The following is a 16,110-nucleotide window of genomic DNA, read 5'->3' as shown; positions in this document are numbered from 1 at the left end:
AAGCGGGTCCAATATCTTCTGTGAACCCCACCCGCGCCAGAATCTACATGTGACGAAGGACTTCAGGCTTCCGCTCTGGCTGCCCATCTAATGCGGACTACCCAGATTGAGTGCTGCTTCTGTAAACACCATGTCTCATCCCAGAGGTGGGAGAGACTGGAGACGTGTGCTGTCAAAAGAACATGGAGACCTACGTTGTGATGAGACTGAATCCAGGGGATTGTATTAAACTGATTGTAAGCATTGATGAACTGGGGTATCTACGCCTGAGACTTGAATCATGTTGCACAAAACTCCCTAACCTAATGTTGACCTGCCTAGACTCACAAGAAGAGGGATTTTGGTGAAACAGGAAATAGAGGGTGTTATCCCAAGGTGCAGTAGCCTAAATGACATTGTATATTATTGTACCTGCAACCATTACCTATGCTATTTTTGTGCTGCTGGCTGACTGAGTTCCGAGTATGTGCAACCCCACTCCATTTCCCTGGAAAGCCTATGACTGCTCGCGATCGTTACAAAAGATACTCCGGTTCTGAAGGGGTTGTATTTGGACCAGTTTGCAGAGCCACACTAGGATGGATTCCTGTACATAAGAGGCAAACATCCTCCACCCCCAAGGCTAAAGCCCAGCAGCTCATGCTTGCCTCTCCACCGCCTGAATTGGGTTTTGACACGTCCTCTAATAGAAAGGATGTGTATTCAAACCAACTTACTATGTACTGTGTGCCTCCTTACTCTCTTCATGAATATGCTGTGGAGGTTAAACTGTCTGCAATGCAGCCTTCATTAAAATTTCGAGCTAAAGAAACTGTTGAGGACTCTTCTGTTGTGGGTAACTTTGCAGATTGTATTTAACGGCTGACCTAGCCGGTGAAGAGCCCCGCCATGTCAAAACGGACCCCTGCGACGCCACAAGCGGCGCACGCAAACAAGGGGACAGGTGCCGATAATGAAGGACAGCGAAGTGCAGCAAATAGTTAAACTCGGCTCAGCAACCCACTGTGGTTTCACTTTAAAACAAATTCCAGGACTGCACATAAAGGAAGGCTTAACCTGTAGGAAATACAAAGATGCGGAGATAATCATGTACAAATATCACAGCAATGTAAAGCACTGGACCCTTGCACTGAAAACAAAACGTTGTAAACATGAATAGCAGCTAGCAGTTAGGTGCCACTCAAAATATCACACATGACATGGAAAAGCCACAAACCCCCACATTTAGAAATGTCACACACAAGTAATCAGAAACCTTGGCAGCCCTGCTCGAGAAACCAATTCCCGTACTTTTTAAGCATTTCAACCGCTGATTATTACCATTACTAGTTTATATGAACGTTGTTCATTAGCTGCCTACGGGAGGTGCTTACTCGGCCTTGACAAAGCAGGCGAGTGTCCTATATTTATGGTCGTGCTACACATTGAATTGACCATTCCCCGTGATCCTTTGCACGAATGAGCCGCCTTGAAGCTAAGACAAGTGAAACTCCTTAGTCACGTGAAACGAGAGTCCACAGCTGATTGGCCCATCAAGCTTTGCGGACGTGTAGCGTAACGCTGGGATTGGCTGTTGCTTAGAGATACCACTTTGCGTCGTGAGCCTTAGAGGGCTGGAGTACGGAAGCTGAACGTGTTCAGAATTGTGTGGCTTTCCATCGGCACGGGGTGTTCGGGTTCTGGTGCGGAGCGTACAGGTTTGACGAGCCCTTTTTGGGCAGCAACAACATGGCGAAGGAGGCGAGTGCAAAGGAGGCGTCCCCAGAGTGTCAAGTCAAATACTTTACTCTTGAAGAGGTTAATAAACGCAGCACAGCTAAGGAGATCTGGCTGGTCATCCACGATCGGGTGTACGACGTGACACGCTTTGTGGAGGAGGTGAGCTTGACAGAAGGAGAAGGTGGGACAACAGGTGATGCGGAAACTGCTAGGCTGGAAGTGGGTTGGACCTTGGACCTGAAGAGAAAGGAGGTGTGCAGGACCTTAGGCAGGTGTTTAGGTTTTGATGCCAACCGATTTAGGACCAGTTTTAAGGTTAAGTTTGTCAAATACAGGACAGAAATTTTTAGTTATTTGTTTGCGGTTTTATGTAGGCCAGGCTTCATCCGAGGGATTTCAGATTGCTGGACGTAGTCGGATGTGGCAACCTCATGCAGAAATCAATTGCGATGATTGGGGTCATAATTAGGTCAACCAGAGATTCAAACAGAAAAACCGGGACAGCGATAGACCTAACAATAGGACAATGTCCTGCCAGAGGCTGTATAGTGGCCTCAGAAGGACTGCACTTAAAATGCTATATATATATATATATATATATATGTCCACCGCTTGGCTCCCTTTCCCTTCGCTAGGCGCTTCTTTCCCTCGGTCGCGTTACTCCTGCGGTTGAGCCAACCGCTAACAATTGCAACAGGTTTTCCCCGGTCCCGGGGAAGAATGGAGTCGCTGAAAAGACGGCTCTGAATCGCTTATATCGGTGAAAATTCAAAATGTATTTCCATCAATCCATTTGGGGGGTCAAACAACAAAAAAGCAACCAACGCGTTTCGACAGCGTCCGCTGTCTTGATCACGGTCAGCTGTGTGTGTTAAGCTCACATTTTTATGAAACAAACAAAACATTAGAGTTACACCCCCTCGCTCTCTGGGTCCCGCCCTTTAGTTCTGGGTATTCTGGGACTGGTAGTCTATGGATTACCTTCATAGTACTGGTATAGTCATTTTAAACATTTTAAACCATCAAGAAGCCTGGGGGTGCATCCCATCTTTGCTGTGATAAGACAAGGCGCATGTCCCCTAAAAAAGCCTTTTGCAGTGGGTCTAGATTGGCATCGTCCTCGCTTAGGTCCGCTGATGTCAAAGATGCCAAGCTTGATGAGGAGCTGGCTGTGTTAGCTTTCGGTGGACTGAAGGGGTCATATTTTCGGGCGAAGGTAAATATGCGACCTTGCGCATAATCATTGGCATCCCTTTCAAACTTGGTTTGCTTTCTTTGTCTGACTTCCTCCTCATGCTTTTCAATCTGCTTGTTTAAATCCTCCTTGAATTTTGTCATTTCCGTATTAAGTTTGAGGGTGTCAAGTTCTTTTTCCACTGTTCGTAGCTGTTCCTTTATTTTTTCAAGGGCTATTTCGATATGTTTTACCAATATTTTTATCAAGCCCAGAGACGAATTTATTGTGTGTCCACCCCACTCCTGGAGTAATTCATTCGTAACATCCTGCTGGCTTGGCATTATTAGTATTTGTAAGCCGCGAGGCACCCTTTATAATGGTAATGGAAGCCTGATGGCCAGAACCCGATCATGGGGGCAAATGTGTTCCGCTTATAAACTGTATTGTTGTTTGTCTGGCTGAATAATGTGACCAACATGCAATGCCAATAATCACCATTATTGTATAAATCCCTGAGGGCACTCTACATTGTTTAGAATGACCAAGCCATAATGAAGGTAATCAGGCGACTACTAGTCCCAGTAAACACCACGCGGTTTATCAACCCCAGCAAAGCACCAATTTGCAGACCGAGCCCACTGGAGGGCGGTATTTTAGAACAATTGGGTTCCCGATGGTTTCCCTTCGCAGGATAGCGTTCACCATGGAATTGTTAATTAATGCAAAAATGATTAAATGTATAAAAAGTGGACAGCATGCAACACCTAAAATGAGGAAAGTCAATGGTAATGCACCCCCAGGCTTCTTGATGGTTTAAAATGACTATACCAGTACTATGAAGGTAATCCATAGACTACCAGTCCCAGAATACCCAGAACTAAAGGGCGGGACCCAGAGACCGAGGGGGTGTAACTCTAATGTTTTGTTTGTTTCATAAAAATGTGAGCTTCACACACCAAGCTGACCGTGATCAAGACAGCGGACGCTGTCGAAACGCGTTGGTTGCTTTTTTGTTGTTTGACCCCCCCAAATGGATTGATGGAAATAAATGTTGAATTTTCACCGATATAAGCGATTCAGAGCCGTCTTTTCAGCGACTCCATTCTTCCCCGGGACCGGGGAAAACCTGTTGCAAATATATATATATATATATATATCTATATCTCTTTAATTTTATTAAAAAAGTTTTTTGTTTCGCGCTAGCTAGACCCGTAGGTATCAGAGCGCTTCACATACACATTGTGTGTTCCTTGTGTGCTGCGACCCAGGAGCACCTATTTGGGTGATGAGACATGGGTTCGTTTCTCATTAACTCCTGCTGGGCTGCATGAGTGAGGCGGGGCAGAACATGTAGCTGTTTTGAGAAATGTAACTTCTTTCAGTGGTGTGAAGAGAGCTCTTTAAACCGCTCAATTTATGTCCCTGCTGTGAAGAGACAGTTGTAGGAAAGAGCCTTGACCACACTGATTAATGTGCATGCTCATGCGACCCATTCTCAAAAACTGGGACGTCTTTGTCGCTGCAAAAAGTGTTGGGATGCCGGGACATTCTTTGAAAATCCAGGACTGTCGGGACAAATCCTCGAGGGTTGGTCACCCTAGGCATAACCGAACAAATATAACTTACAATGTACCTTTTGTTTAAGTGTATGTTTGAACGTAGATTCCGAGGGCATGTTTGGGGTTTGACAACACCCTCATCCCCCAAATAAATAATTTCTTGGGTTAGTTGCTGGTTCTGGGGTCTTGAGCCCTGTCCACTGTGTATTTATTGGGTTTACTCTTGGGGTTGGGTGTAGTTGCGTAATTTCAGGTTGTGTAATTTGGCGAAATTACTGAAAAATTTGACATGATTGAGCAAAATGCATCTCACTCTGAAAAAAATGATCCAAACAGTCTGGTTAAAAAGTCAACGTATAAATGTAATTTTGAGTTGATTTTTAGTTACCTGCATTCAAAACACAGCAGCGCACAATCGTATATACAGTTTTGTGTTTGTTTATGCTCCATGTAAATATATATTTTTCTACAATAAAAAATGACAGAAATAAAAAAAAGTACCTGAAACGTCCGCTCAGTGCAAAAATCTACTTGAAATGCTTTTTGACTACCCACATTAAAGGAACTGCCACTTGCAATCAAAACGCAGCCATTTGCGTTCACATTTGTAGTTATGCGCTCAAAAATTACTTGAAATTTTATTGTGTTAAAATGTGGCGGTACAAGGTAGGCTGAATACTTTTTGTTACCACTGATGAAGTCTTATCAACAGCCAGCTAAAGAATCTGTTAGAATTCTCTCCTTTTAATGTTAATGGTTTGAATAACAAAATGAAAGCTCGGGTTGTGGAGGAGTGGTTGAAAGGCAACTCCCCAGATATCATATTGATACAGGAAACCCACTTTGTTGCTAAGAAGAAACTCCCATTCAACATGTTCCAGCAGTGGGCAGGCAGTAGCCTTCTTTCATCAGCACGTACGGCTCAAAGAGGGGTAGCAATACTTTTTTAAGGAATATTTCCCCTTCCAGACTATATATATTCCCAGATAGATAACGAGGGCAGATGGGGATTAGTGAATGGCTCAATTAATACTACCAGGTTGACTATAGCCACAATATATGTCCCAATAGAGGATAATCCTGCCCTCTTCTGGATCTGTATCATGCACTGCTGCTACTTCCAGGAATGGTTATTTTAGGTGGGGGATTTTAATTATTTACAGAACCTTGCTTTAGATTCATCTTCAGGTCCGAAAACAAAATAAACCCCTGTTAAGTGTGGCTTTAAATGAATGTATTGTAAATCTAAACCTAATTGACAGCTGGCGGACAAGATTTCCCCCCCAAAAAAAGAGCATTCGTGTTTTTCAGCGAAATACAACTCGGCCACCAGACTTGACTGTTTTTTAATCTCTAGGGGATTAAATCTGGGTAATTGTACCTATACACAAAATAGCTTTTCAGATCATGCTTTAGTAAAACTTGAATTATCTGTAATTGGGAGGGACAAAAATACCCCAAAATGGTCATTAAATGGAATACTGCTAGAAGATGAAGATTGGTGCAAGGAAACCATGGAAAAGTTGTTTTCAGATAAATTAGAGATACGTCCTCGGTAGAGAACGTCTAGGAGGCCTTAAAAGCGACAATTCGTGGTGTCATATCATCTATGCAGATCGCAATTAGACGCGCCCAAAACTTAGAGAAACCATCTTGAACCTAAAGTTAAGTATACTAATGAACAATATTTAAGGGATAAAAACAGTAAGAATACATCTGCTATAGATTCAGCCTGCCTGGAGATGCAAGATTACTATTATACTCCAGTATATACAGCCAATTCCGCCTGCCTTCAGAGAGTTTATGAAGAGAGTGACTTTACTGTTACATTTTTAGCTTGGCAAATAAAAGATGGACAGGCCCAGAACAGAGTCCATGTGCTGACCAATAACTTTACTAAAATCTGTATTACAAATGAAAAGGCAATTCTAAGTGTGTTTTTAAAACATTATGAATCTATTTATTCTGTCAGGCAAGAGGTGGACAGTCTGAAATTAGATTTTTTTTTTATGGATTGCAAATTCCCAAATCAATGTATAAAATTAACATCTAATGTTACAATACAAGAAATTGAAGCAGTGGTTCAGTCTATGGCTAATGGTAAAGCATGCAGGGAAGATGGCATTCAGATAGAATAATAAAAAAAAAATTAGTGCAAGCCTAAAAAATAAACTATTTTCCTAGCGAATCATATTTTACAGGGTGGGAGAATAACACCCTCCTTTCAAACAGCTGTGGTAGTCGGTTGTTTGAAAAAGAATAAAGATATACATTCTTATAAACCATCAGCCTGATAAATACAGACTACAAAATCATAGCTAAATTACCAGCAAATAGAATGAGCAACTGCACAAGGTCAATTATTCATAAAGATCAATGCGGGTTTGTCCCAAGACGACAACTATCTTTTAATACCACTTTTTTAGCTTAGGCCCTGGATTACTTTACTCAAAATAATATCCGACTCAATTTATGCTTTTAGACGCCGAGAAGGCTTTTGACCTTGTGTGCTGGTAAAGCCTGTACTATACACTTGCTAAATTTGTATTTCCCCCTGAGTTGATTGCAGTAATTTCTAAATTCTATGAGGGAGCTACGGCTCAAGCAATTGTAAATGACAACAAGGTGGCCATTTGCAGAGTAGTTAGAGGGACAAGACAGGGTTGTCCTTTGTCTCCTCTGCTTTTTGTGTGCTTTATAGAGCGAGTGGCTATGCAGTTCAACATCTCCAATGCTCCATATGACTAACATCCAGTTTTATGACTATGATATTGCCCTTTTTCTAAAACCTAATATTGAAGTGCAAATTCAAATTTTTAATTTGTTTCAAAAATTTCAATCCATTGGGGGGTATAAAATCAATACATCTAAGACTGATTGTAATTGTACGTCTAATTCACTATTGGCAGAACTGACCGCTTTGGTTAGTACTCGGCCTAAGAGATACTTAAGCGTGTATGTTACGGAAAACGTCAATGATCATTATGCCTTAAATTATAAATTATATTCCTCTTCATAGTAAAATTAAAGATAAATTGATAAAATGGAAAGATCTCCCAATAGCAACAATAGGCAGAGTAGCCATAATTCTCAAGATGATTTTACCCTTATGTAACTTTCTTTGCTTAGCTATTCCAAATGCTGATCAAATGAAATTTTTGAAGGAAGTTCAAGGTCTGTTTTCCACATTTATATGGGCAAATATGGTTTCTAGGCTCTCAATAGATGCACTTTTTAGACCGGTGACAAAAAGGAGACTAGCTCGCCCCGACCTGAAAGAGTACTACAGTGCTAACTTTGCACATTCCATATACAGAACAGTGAAGATTTGAAATATTAATAGATACAATAATTTTTTCGGGATCTAATTTATAAAGAATATCTAATCTAAAACTTCATGCGTTTAATAAAAATACCCCAAAAAGTCAGATACAAAACCCTATAATGGAGTATTAAGTGGGAAAAAACAGATTTTTGGGCATTACATGATTCCAAATATAAATGGAGAAACTCTTCTCTCTGATGTACAAATTGGTCAAGATCCGTTATTAGATCCAGTGATTATAGCTAACGGGAGAAGTCGGGGCTTTTGTAAAATAAGAGACTTTCTAATGGGTGATTGGAAAACCTGGTCCGAAATAGAACCATTTATTGAACATAGTAAATAATCTTACAATGGTCTTTCGCCAGGGTTAGAGGCTTTTTGTTGGAGCTTAACCTTACTCATCTTACTGAGGCCAGTGATTTAGCAGGGCAACTATTAGATCCTGAACACTGTATATCGATAAGTGGTTGGGCCTCCCTTTTTCGAGCCTGAGTTACAGGTAAATTATATCAGAAAGCACAGAGAAAATGGGAAACTCAGGAAGGGCTGCAAATCTCTACCACAGCTTGGAGCCAGATAAATAAATTTAACAGCTCCTTGATGAAAGTGGCCAACTTAAAACTAATGCAATATTATTCTAAATGGCTGCTGAATCGAAGGCCGGATTTTCTGCATACAATTAACCCCCAAATCTCTGCAAATTGCTTTTGTTGTAATATGGAGGGAGGAGGGAACTGGACTCTCATCATCTGTGGGTGTTTGAGCTGAATAGATTTTGGGAAATGATTAACAGGTACTGCCTCAATATATTGAAAGTACCACGGGGCTAGATATTCAGACAATGATACTAGGATACTCTCCTGTTCTAACAGCAACTTCCTGCAAAAAAAGCAGATCTATATTCTGGCCCTGGTAGGCCGGTCGCTAGTTCTTCAGTAGTGGAGGTCAAAGTACAGCCCAACTTTTTCACAGCTACTCAGTAAACTAGATTGGATTAAGGAGTGTAAAAGAAAATATGGTCTAAGATCAGGCCTCTATAGGAAGTTTAGGACTTTATGGGAGAATTAGAGTTAAAATATAGTAAGAGGCTGCTATGTTGTTGGATTAGATACATTTATTTATATAATATTTATGTTTGTAAATCTGATTGTACGATTGCTGCTCTGGAATAATGTACTATACAAATCTCGTTATATTGTATATGGTTTACATTTTTGCTCAATCATGTGGATAAGTAGGATATTGTATTAATTTATTATTGTATTAAGCATTGATGAACTATCTCTAAATAAAAATGTTTAATAAAAATTACTTGAAATGTCAGCTTGGGTAAAAAATCTCATTTTGCTATTTGAGATGCATATATACGTCGAGTTGAACTTAGGATGTAGCCGTATTACCAAAATCAGAATACATGTACAAATATCAGGAATTTATAAATGCGATAAAGAAGTGACTTGTGTGAGACACAGTTGGTCTTACAAGTGGGGTTTGTCCACAAGAGAACTGAGTTGCAAATGAGTACAAGTACAAAAGCCCTTGAACATACATGTAGATAGAATTAAGCAGTACTATGCATAATGCTCCTTTGACAAATATACTACTGTCCAATTCTAAAAACTTGAACAAAGCTTTATTATTTTTCCAAACGTTCCTAATATTTTGAATAACAAAAAATGGCTTTACCCGTTGTACACATATATCAACAACAGGAATTAAAGAGAATGTGACATCAGTGTTTATTAGGTCAATGCAGTAGTTCGTGGAGGAGTGATTGTTAGTGGATCCCTGATGGAACCGGGGCTGATGAACATGAGGGAGACGTGGGGATCGTATTTCCGGGGCTTATAAAATAATGTTGCCGCTCGGGCAATTGGCTGCCATCATTACATTGATGCGTTCAGTTGTCTCCATCCTCTATCATGCTAAGGTGGGCATTATTGTGCCTTGTATACACCAAAGCTTTATTGAAAAAAAGTTAGCGGCGCTAGAGCTGCTTCCAGAATCAATCCGGTAACTGCCACTATGTTCATTGATCAACAACATAACATTTTATACAAGAACATATAGACTAACAACAAGAAGAATATACCTATACAGCATAACAGCTCTGCATGCTGATGCCACACACCTTCCCAGCCACAAAATAATAAACACCCCAAAAAGATAGAAACTACAAAATAAACACAACCTCAAAATAAATAGATGCAAAACCTAAAAACTGTGAATCATTTATTTAGTTTTTGAATAAGCAAGTAATCCTCTTGACTCGAAGAGTGTGCTGTAACATTGTTCATTTGAGACCTTTTAGGCATCGTATTATTTGGACCAATTTGTAAGGGAAATCCTTGCAAACGCGAGATGCAGCTTCAGCTGGACCATCCAACTCTTAACATTCCTCTATTAACTATTAGCAACCCAGCCAAGATTTCCTCCATGTCCATGATCTGCACAGGATTCCTAAACTTGGACAGCCCCTCCTTCAGCAACAAACCATCTTTAGTACAAATCCCCCTCCCCAACAGAAATCTTGAAAGACCGCTATGTCCTCCTTTTCCTGTCCTTAAGCTCACAGTATATGCAACCCATTGCATCAGTAATCTGTTTAGCTTCATTGCACAACTCATTCACTTCACACATCCTATTCAGCAACTTGACCATCCATAATGGATACAACTTTGACACAATGTTCCTTTGTCTCATAACCTCCGAAGGAAATTTCCCAGTGACTAATTGCAGAGTAGTCCTGAAAGACCAAACCATGTATCACATAGCACCAAAACAGTCTCAACTAACACTTAGTGACACGTCTCTACTTTGCGTTTTAGCTTGGGGATGATAAAGTGGTGTATGTACGTGGTTTGCCCCACATTTACCCAACAATTCCTTCATAACCAATGATGTGAACTGAACACCATTATATGTAAAGATCTCGTTGGGTACACCATCCCTTGCATAGACATCTAAAAAGAAACGTGAAACATTTTTTGTAGTGGGTTCTGTTACACCGTTGACCTCAACCCACCTTGAAAGAGCGTCCTCGAGTTTACCTTGGATGTCTTAGAAAAATGATGAAATGATCCAGAAAATCAACCACCACTTCTTGTCAATCCCTTTCCCAGCACTCCTCCGATACAGTGGTGGGAATAGAGGTGCCAAACTGTTTATCGCCAAAATTTTAGAGTCTCGCACCAACCTTTCAGCATCCATTACAGACCGCCAAACAGCCACCATGAGCTGTTTTTAATATATCCTGTCTCGGACATGCAGGAGGAAATACCTTCTCCCCTCTTACGAAAACCCCACTTTCGAAAGAGAACTTATCAGCCACCTCTTAGAATGGCTTCAAATGCATGCTTAGTGCATTCTGTCCAGGCCTGCCCTTACTGAAGAAGTTTATCACCTCGTTCAATTTCAGATCACTTGCCATCCTCTCCACTTCTTGTTGCACAAATTATAGTTTTTTTCCATCGTAGCAATAATAAACTCCTCCATTTAATTTTCACTCAAAATGTCATGTACATCTGCGCAAGAAGGCAACTTCAACAAAAAAGCTACTTTTATATCCCCCCTATCCACCCCCGATGTGCTCCACTCTAAAATTGAAATCAACTATCTTGGTGGATAGTCTTGCTATCCCTGCAGTGGATTTATTTTTTACCCAACAAATGTCAAATGACAGTCAATGATCTGTTCTTACACAAAATAAATATGGTTTAACCTTTACTATCCACCATACTCTTGCACGACTTTTTTTCCCTACTACAGACTATCTTTATTTCTGCATCCTCCATCTACCTAGGAGAGAACCCAATTGTGACCTCATTCATTTAATCTGCCTGAGATAAAACAATGCCCATGCCGTAAGAACTATTCACTACAATGGCAAATGTCTTGTGACCTGCTACACGTGGTTCTGTCTGTCTCTATGCTAGGCTTATTCAGATCAAAACTTATTTGACACTGTAGAGATCATTTACATTGTTGTTTCTCTCTAACAAACTTCCGACATATTCTGTAAGGTTTAAGAAACACTTAATAAACTTAGAATAAGATGTGCAAAGACCTAAGAATGAGCATGATTGTCCTTTTTCAATGGCATATGGTGCATTAACAATTCTGTCTACTAAACTCATGTAGGTTTCACACACTCACTTGAGAGTACATATCATACTTACTCAACTTCATTTACTAGGAAAATGCACTTGTCTATCTTTACAGTAACACCATGCTCTTGAAACCTTATTAACCCTTTCTACAGTATTGTCATGATCATCCTCGGACTCTGCGAAAATTAGAATGTTGTCCTGAAAGGCAACTACAATGTTCGGCCCCTTTAATATTTTGAATATGATCTTTTAAAACACTGATGTTGTTAAGGCTAGGTCAATTGGCATTTAGCATAATTGAAATGTAGCATCAAGAATTACAGACTTAATGATATCATTTACTTGCAACGTCTAGAGGATCCTGAATAATTCACTCCTCACACAGTGTGGTATCTTTTGTAGCTTGTGTCTTACAGGGCTACAGCCTACTTTTAACTTTAATAGAATGCTCAAAATCCTTATTTTAGTTAACTTCTCTACAAATACTTGACCAAATTTCAGCATCCAGTTGTGACTAGTTTTGCTGTGAACCAAGAACACTGGATTTTTATCTCCAGGCATGATGATCGCATTACAATCAGCTTGGTGCCACCAACCTAAAAGATGGACACCATTGTTAGCAACACAAGCCTTGCTTCTGATTATCTTTGAAGCTGATCTCTTCCCCAAAAATATTCCAACAGGTTAATTCTGCTGCCTTCAAATACAGTGATGGCGACGTCAGGAAGTAGCCACAGTTTCCTTGCAAAAAACATATTTTATTTCTCTACCAAAATTATAGTAATCCTGGCACCTGAGGTAGCCAGTAATTCTGTATTGGTGCGATCCATTGTGATGACAATGTGAGGGTCGGTGTACACCATATCCTCTTGTACATATCCACTACATCAGGGGAAAGAACCTGCTAATTTATATTTTCACTGACAGTCTCCAAATCAGGAGAAACGTCTTGATCTGCCACCTTTATTATGTTAATGTGTCTGCTGTCTCTACACACTTTACTAAAGTGCCCAACCTTGTTGCACGTCCAAAACCTTTGACCTATCGCTGGACAATTCTTAAAATTGGACCCCTCTGAAAGAGAACCACACCTAAAGTATATGGCCCTGAAGGAATGTCCAAGTAATCTCCTTCTACCATTGAGCAAATTGTGTTGAGAGGCTTGCACACTGCTAGAAGAGGTTATGTTAGCTAGCTGGACAGCTGAACAAGCAGCTTCCACCCTTTTTAGCATTCTCCTGTAATTCTTTAGACTCTTGCGATATCTACAGCTCTATCTAAAGAAGGATTTTGCAAGAAAACTCTTTGGTCGTAACATTGAGACACTAATTGATGTAGTATTAGTTAGGACTTCAACCCTTCAAATTTGTGATAGGATGCTAAAACAGCTAGATCGATGTTACGAGTCTATTGCCTCGTTGGGACCTTGCCCTCTTTTGAAAAATGTATAGCAATGGACTACTAAGCTCTATATTACTTCAATATAAATTTCAAGTTATATAACTGCAATATGCTATTCATCTAAAACCTCATGTTGTGCTGGTGCATAAACGGGTAGTAGATGGAAACCATTCTACTCTTTAACAAAAATAATCATAGGCACCTTTTCCTGTTTGATCTGAATCTCTGACCATTTATAGTGCCCAGATATGCATCAAGTGGGTGGATCTATAGGCGCCATTTCAAAGGGTGCTTGTGGATCCTGGAGAAAGAGTGCAGGCCGTGAACACCTATATATGGAAAAAGTGTGTCTAAAAGTGGGACAAAAACAAGGATAGTAGCATTATAAAATAATATTTTAAATGGTGTACTGTTTTATGCACTTGTTAATGAAAACACAAATTACACATCAGTATGTTACAAATGCATTTCTGACAGTTGAAAAAATATAAATAGAACTTATGCAGATTGGCAAAAGCTTGCCAGCTGCTGTAATTGTGATGAAGATAGTGCAGATTAGCAAATAGTGTGCCCATCTCTGGTTAATCGAAACTTTTTTCATGAATCACAGGTTAATAGTGGACCAGTAGCTCATAACAGTGGTGTAACGGCTAGACCGATGCTTCCTAAATTCCCAAACGTTTTATAACTACAACCCACTTTTTAACATGACAAACTCTCACAACCCACCTAGCTTTAATGGACATGAGACATGCAATTTTGTTTTTGTTTTATGTAACTAAAGCGTTGTGTGGTAGCGCACTGTCATATTTATAGACCGCACAATTTCCAATAGAATGGCAATTACATTTGCACACACACACAGTTTTACTGAAACATTTATATTGCACACAAATTATACTGTGTGTAAATTAAGTTTTTGCGCATCACCAAGAAAAAGTGTCTTGACGTGTTGTGATCCTATTATTTGTTTCCATCAAACTTAAGAATTAAAATATGTGCCTCTTTTATTTTTCTCGCCGGACTACTGAGTGTGTACAGGTATTTACATTTTGTTGTGTGCTACAAAAATGACATCTTACATCCTTTCCTTTCACACTGTCTGTACCACAAGAAGATTGTCAGATAATGAACTTTTCTTTCTCTGCAAAGTGAGAGGTGTTTGAAAACACCAATCGCCATGTTAAAAAAAAAAAACGATTTCTCAGAAGACAACCTACATTTAACCTCTCTCATTGAAGTGCAGCAAATGTGACCAGATACATGCAGACTTATTTAAATATCTCTTTATTTATTACTTATACTTTCACAACCCACCAGAAATCAGCTTGCAACAAATAGTTTGGTAAACGCTTGGCTAAACAACACAAGGTGGTGCCCTTTTTACGTGGAACACAGAAGTGATGTTATTCAAAATAATATCACAGATTGCAAGTGTAGGAAAGTAGGATCTGCTTTTATGCCCCCCCCCACTGTTTGTTTGATGTAATGCTTGTTCTGACTAGTCTGACTGGAATCCTGCTAATCAGGACCCCAGTCTCTGTGCTTTCTCCCCTTAATTGGTATGGTAAATATTTGGGTACATCTCAGATTGGACACTGGTGTACACTTATCAGTCCCTAGTATATGGTACTAAGGTACCCATGGCAAAGGTACACCAGGGGTCCCCCATGGGCTGAAGCATGTATTATGTCACTCATGGGAGTACACTCAATTTGTAACTACAGGCCTGCCATTGCAGCTTGTGCAAGCCGGTGCTAGCACCACTTATAAAAGATAAAGGTTTCCCTATATCTAAGGTCACTGCACTTAAAACCTATAAGCCATCTCTAAGGCAGGCCTTTCAATCCTGAAGGCAGGGTTCTCGGTTCTAAGTGTGAGGGTGCCCCTACAGCCTACGGAGTCCATTCTCACGGGTTGTAAGTGAGACAACCATAAACCATATAGAGAGGCACCATGTCATTATGCGATGACCATCTCGAAACTGGCTGTAACTTACCCTATCATGTTTGGTATCAAACATGCTGGAATCATACCTCCCACACCGTAAACGGTGTGGGAGGTATGATTCCATGCACTGCAAAGCTCCTCCAGGAGCCCCTCAGTGCTCCCGGTATAAATCTTCTAGACCCGGATAGCACAACATGGCTGCTGCTGACCAGAGACACGATTCTTCCCTCCTTCCGCTGCTGAGCCAATCTCGAGCAGGAGGGGTCAGATCGATAGGTATTCTGTCACAGGGAGGTATGACCACCTCAGGGTTTAGTGTATTTGGGCCGGGTGGGAGCGCTTGCTAGCGCCACTCTGTCTGCTTGAAGGGCACACTTGGTGTCCTCCTTGCATAGTCCAGTGCAAACCAGCTCAGGGAGCCATTGGCTCCTGCTCTGGCACAAAACTGGACAAAGGACATGGGAGTATACTCTCCACTGTCTGGCCCCTCCCCTGGGAGGGAACCCTGAATATTTCCAACCCTTTCCTTAGGGTATTTAAAGGGCTTACCTGAGGGTGCGTCCCTAAATTCGAAGTGGGACAAGATTAATTTCAATGCACCACCTCTTCAACCATCTGGGCACTCTGTACTTCGCTCTGGGCATCAAGGCTGCAACTGGGAAGACTCCTTCTGCTTATGATCTCGTCACCCTGCTTATCTGCTGCAACGTCCGTGCCTGTGCACCATATAGGAACCTTCCAAGGCCTGTGGGCATCCAAGACACCTGAAGGAATTTCCCTTGAAGTGAAGGAGTCACTTCCCTGCATCTGCAGGCACCGCAACTAAGCTGACCAGTCTGCTGATCCTGGGCTCCCATGGACTCCGAAAGG

The 16,110-nt window shown here is 40.8% G+C and overlaps 1 protein-coding gene across 1 annotated transcript in view; it reads left to right on the top strand.

The window, feature by feature from the left end:
* Window positions 1-1,613: 1,613 nt before the first annotated feature.
* Window positions 1,614-16,110, top strand: part of CYB5B (cytochrome b5 type B) — a 149,465-nt gene continuing 134,968 nt past the window's right edge. Inside the window, exon 1 of the mRNA XM_086945761.1 lies at window positions 1,614-1,878. Within this exon, the coding sequence (XP_086801887.1) occupies window positions 1,729-1,878 (150 nt within the window). The 5' untranslated portion in view covers window positions 1,614-1,728. The remainder of the gene's footprint in view (window positions 1,879-16,110) is intronic.

Source organism: Lissotriton vulgaris, chromosome 12 (genome assembly GCF_964263255.1).
Source record: "Lissotriton vulgaris chromosome 12, aLisVul1.2, whole genome shotgun sequence".
Lineage (NCBI taxonomy): Eukaryota > Metazoa > Chordata > Amphibia > Caudata > Salamandridae > Lissotriton > Lissotriton vulgaris.
Note: the sequence above shows the minus strand (reverse complement) of the source record. Positions and strands in the feature narration are given on the sequence as shown.